We start from the raw sequence: 5,000 nt of genomic DNA, 5'->3' as shown, positions 1-5,000 counted from the left end.
TCATTATTATTATCATTATTATTATTATTATTATTATTATTAATATTATTATTGTTATCATCATGATGATGATCATCATCATCTTTATTATAATCAGTATCATTATGATAATGATAATGATAATGTTAATAATGATAATCATTATCATTATCATCATCAGCAGCATTATAAAGGTCATTATTATCATTACTACTATTATGATAAGTGTTGTTATTATTATCGTTACTACTATTATGATAAGTGTTATTATTATTATTACTATTATTATTAAGATTGTTATCATGATCTTCATCTTCATCTTCATCTTTGTCATCATCATCATCATCATCATCATCATCATCATCATTATCATTATCATCATCATCATCATCATCATCATCATCATCATCATCATCATCATCATCATCATCATCATTATCATAATTAGATATTTATTCTTGGTACTAATATTACTGCTTTATATTTCTTATTAAATTCATAAGTATATTAACTATTGTACATAACCTATAGAAATTTATGTTGTAACCTACAAAGTATGATAAAAAGAGTAAGTATGGTCATTATATATAAACCGGAAACATTTTTTCTCAACAGGAAGGCCATAGCTGTAGTTCAGGTGGGATTACGACGCCTGTGCCAGCATCATCCAGTGAAGATTCGAAAGCAACACCAGTATTTGCAATAGAACCAGACTGGCGTGAGGCGGCACAAGATCCAGTGCTTCTTGTTAGGTGTAAAGTGAGTCAATGTTTGTATTGTATATTTACTTCATAACTTAGCATGTTTGTTTGTTTGTTTAAGATTCCTTTGTTTGTTGTTTGTCCAAATTACAGTAATATGTCAGTATTGCAGTATTGCTATTCAAGGGTCATCTTTAAAATTATTGAAGAATATATATGTATTTCTGTATCAGAGACATTCATATTGGTTTGAGCTTTGATGGTGTGCTGTCACTGAATTGCTTCTTTGATTCTTTTCTCTTTTATTACTACAGAAAACGACAGGTGAACTTGTGAAGAATCGCTTTGGCTCAGGCTCTCGAGGGAAGTGCATTAGGGTAGGGAAACTGTGGTACACGCCCACGGAGTTTGAAGCCCACTGTGGGAGGTCTGCAAGCAAGGACTGGAAAAGAAGCATCAGGTAAAGGGATTTAGGAGGATTCTTTGCAATGTGAGAGTTTTATAATCCTTATAAGCTTATGAGTTATTTTACTATTTTGGAGATGTGCTTGAGTACTGTTGTGTTATATTCCTCCTGCATATTTTATATGTTTGCTTTGCTGAATTTTACTGAATATATCATAACTGATTATGAATATATCTTTCTGTCTGTCTGTCCATCTATCTCTCTACCTACCTATCTATCTTTTTATAAACATGTTTGTTCTGACAAACATGTTCATAAAAAGTACATCCTTATGATTAATTTAAGACATTTGAATCTTATAGGTCAGTAGTTTCTTTTGCATTTGACACATGAAATTTAACATATACTACTTAACTCTATAGATTTGAATTTTACCATTTCTCATATTTTACCTTCTGGATTATAGGTTACAATGTTTCTTGCCACATGATTTTTTTTATATCAGTTGCTAGATCAGAATTTTGTTTTAGATTTCAGGGTCAGAGTCTTCTTACCCTGATAGAGGAAGGATATCTCCAGGTTCATGCCACTTCTTGCTCTTGTGGAGCGTGCTTAGATGGTGATGCTGCGGTGAGTGATGTGGGATCTGTCTTTATAACATTGATTATGTAATCTATGCCACTGATACTAACTTGTGGTTTAGGTTGTTAAAGCTAACATTATGTTGGCTTTAAAAGAGAGAGAGAGAGAGAGAGAGAGAGAGAGAGAGAGAGAGAGAGAGAGAGAGAGAGAGAGAGAGAGAGAGAGAGAGAGAGAGAGAGAGAGAGAGAGAGAGAGAGAGAGAGAGAGAGATAGAGAGAGAAAGAGAGAGAGAGAGAGAGAGAGAGAGAGAGAGAGAGAGAGAGAGAGAGAGATAGAGATATTCCTTTGGAGTCTGCATAAACATATGTCAGATATCTCTTGCCAGAAATGGCTGTATATTATGAAGGTGTGTGTTCCTCAGGCACAGGTTTGTGTGTGTTTATTAACTGAAATCATTATTATTTTTTTTTTTGTTAGATATTTTTCTTATAAAAACAATTTTGCCAAACAGGCTGGAGCAGTTCGTCTTCACCGTCCATACAGACGGAAAAAGAGAGATAAGTTTATGATTGACACAGAAGTTGCTGCAAAGGTTCTGAAGAGAACATTGTCAGATGACCCAGGATCTTCCACACCAACAGGTATACCATATTCACTGGCATCATTTGATCAGGAGTAAGAGTTAAGAGATTTTTTATATTTCATGAAAATATAATTTTTGTATAAGATACTACAGTACATTGCTTTTCTTAAAGGGTTATCTAAAACTTAACCATATGTATGGTTTTAAGGGTATGTTCAATATAAATCTTGTGATATAAGCTTAAAAGAATATCTTTCTTTCTCAGTGACTTTACCAGTGTCTGGATTAGGGGAACTCACTGTGGTGCCAGGTATTGTTCTTGGAGGAGGGACCCCAACCACTGCAGTACCTACCACACCCCAGGGGGCAACTGCTGCCCCTTCTTCAGCTGGGAGCCCTTGCCCAGTTAGCCTTTCAAACCTGCCTTTGGACAAAGCTTGGGATCGTATGAATGAGGTAGAGATACTTCTGTATTAATATCCTGTTGATATGAGTATTTTAGTATTTTGCATTGTATTTCCATTAAAAGCTAGATTCCTGCAGAAGTCCACAATAATGACATGGTTAATTATTCAGAAGCGAAGACATTTGATTTCTAAAGGTATATAATGTAAGTGTCCAACCTTATATTATAGAACATAGATTACATTAATGAAACCTATCTAGAAGAAAGCCATAATTAATTAGTCCTTTTCAATGGAGTTCATTACAAGATGCAAAGATAGTACAGCAGTTGTCCATGACTGCCAGGTTGTATTTCCTATGAACTTTAGGATTGATTTTAAAGTAGATAACATATTTACAAGTATTTCACTGTGGGTAGGTTTTTGAAGTCTCCCTTAATATCTTTCCGTGACAATAACAAAACTAACAGTGAAAAGTCCAGAACTTTGTAGACCTTTCATTGGTTTTGGTGGTGTTCAGCATGAACTAGAAATTTGTAGGGAGCACCATGTATCAGGGAAGGAGGTTCCTTGATAGATAATGTAATACTGAACTATTTCTTTAAAGCTGAAGAATTTAGTAAGGTTTTTGAAACTGGTATTGTGGTGGATTTTCATGTCTAGAGATTGTTGATAGTTTCGAAGTAGGGATCAACATGAAAAAGTATAAATGTGTTTAGCATATAGTGAATCTCTGTTATTATTATTATTTTTTTTTTGCATGTAAACTTGTTTGGAAGGTAAAACTAATGACTAATGAAGCATTACAAAGCAAATAGACAAAGAAACAGAGAAATAGCTCACTTATCATTGACATAGACCTTTGTGACCTGCTCTCTTTCTAAGTATTGAATGGTTTTGGTGGTTTCTTACCCTCAGGTTTTATTAGGTTTAGAGAGAAGTGTGTCGGGAGCTCGAGCTTTACTTGAAGAATTAAAAGATAGAACAGAACAAGAGACTTTAGAACTTCGAAGAAAACTTTTGCAAGAGAAAGATGAAGCAGTCACGCAAGCAAAATTGGAGGCTCAGTTATCAAACATGACCAAGTAAGTAATGGAACTTTTTTTTTAATTGTGGTATTTCAGATACTGAACTTCATAGATGGTATATCAAATGCACCTTAATAAACATACTTTAAATTATAAACCCTATTGACATCAGTCATCAGGCCAGAATGTTGGCCATTGAACAATCTTCATGCTTGTTCGCAATAGGTTAATGGAAGAAAGAATATTGCTACTTTTGTACCTCATATTGAGGCAAAATGTCTTAAATAGAAATACTGATTGAACTTTGATTCATGGTTATTTCATTAAAATACCTGTTGTTAGCCAATAGCAGCGATAAAGTATAGGATCCATTTTTTTCTGACTAAATTAACAAGATTCCTGTCAAATAAAAAACTCTGATCTATCCTTGACAGACCATCAGAAGGATTCCTGGTTCAAGTGAGGGATGATGATGGGAATCAGTCATTGCAACCTATAATGCTAGATTCTTTGATATCAAATGTTCCTACGCTAAAGCCAGCACCGCCTATTAATGGGGTCAAGAAAAAGGTAAGAACAAAAATGGGGACTGTTGGTAAACTATTCACTTTACAGCATAATTTTTATTTTTCAGCTTTAACATAGTGACCAAAAATATTTACTAGTAAATATGCCGACAATTTTAAGAGGCCTCTGCATTTCTTTGTCAGTAAAGGTATTTCTGTTGTAAATAATGATGTTATTTACAATGAATCTGAAGGGCAAGTAAGTTTATTATGTAACATAGTTTTTTTTTTTATCTCTTCAAACCTCCAGCAATATGTGAAATTTTAGGATTCCATAGAAAACACTTATCTTTTATTTTGGAAGCTAAAATTTTTTTTTTCTCCCCAGTGTGTCAACTGTAATCGGGAGAGTGAACTGGAATGCTCTGGCTGCCACAACAGAGCTTATTGCAGCGACTTTTGCCAGAGACGAGACTGGGCCAACCACCAAGGAGAGTGTGGTCGTACTAGTCCTCCTCCTGGAGATCCTCTGAGCACTGTAACCCAAGTTCCTGGATATATATTTATGCTTTCTGACTAGAATCTAAAAGTGTAATGAAAATTGGCAACTAAAGATTTATTTGTGTTCATAAATGTATTGGAATTTTGATAATGTCCTTCATAGGCTAAACCTGAGGCTTTGTGATATTGTATATATCAACAAAAAATATAATATTGAGCACTATATCCTATCAGTATTTTTAATGTGCAGGTAGCTTCTATAAACAAAGTAAGTAAGGCCTCATTATTAATTTCAAAACCATAAAGTTAC

General features: G+C 34.1%; 1 protein-coding gene across 1 annotated transcript in view; it reads left to right on the top strand.

Moving 5' to 3' along the window:
* Positions 1-5,000, top strand: part of Deaf1 (deformed epidermal autoregulatory factor 1) — a 10,337-nt gene that overhangs the window by 3,935 nt on the left and 1,402 nt on the right. Inside the window, exons 2-9 of the mRNA XM_027377381.2 lie at positions 595-738; positions 995-1,140; positions 1,617-1,716; positions 2,180-2,309; positions 2,517-2,707; positions 3,574-3,740; positions 4,118-4,253; positions 4,578-5,000. The exon at positions 4,578-5,000 is cut by the window's right edge and continues 1,402 nt beyond it. Of these exons, the coding sequence (XP_027233182.1) occupies positions 595-738; positions 995-1,140; positions 1,617-1,716; positions 2,180-2,309; positions 2,517-2,707; positions 3,574-3,740; positions 4,118-4,253; positions 4,578-4,769 (1,206 nt within the window). The 3' untranslated portion in view covers positions 4,770-5,000. The remainder of the gene's footprint in view (positions 1-594; positions 739-994; positions 1,141-1,616; positions 1,717-2,179; positions 2,310-2,516; positions 2,708-3,573; positions 3,741-4,117; positions 4,254-4,577) is intronic.

Source organism: Penaeus vannamei, chromosome 35, assembly GCF_042767895.1.
Source record: "Penaeus vannamei isolate JL-2024 chromosome 35, ASM4276789v1, whole genome shotgun sequence".
NCBI classification, from domain to species: domain Eukaryota; kingdom Metazoa; phylum Arthropoda; class Malacostraca; order Decapoda; family Penaeidae; genus Penaeus; species Penaeus vannamei.
The sequence above is the reverse complement of the archived record's forward strand: the minus strand, read 5'-3'. Positions and strand labels throughout refer to the sequence as shown.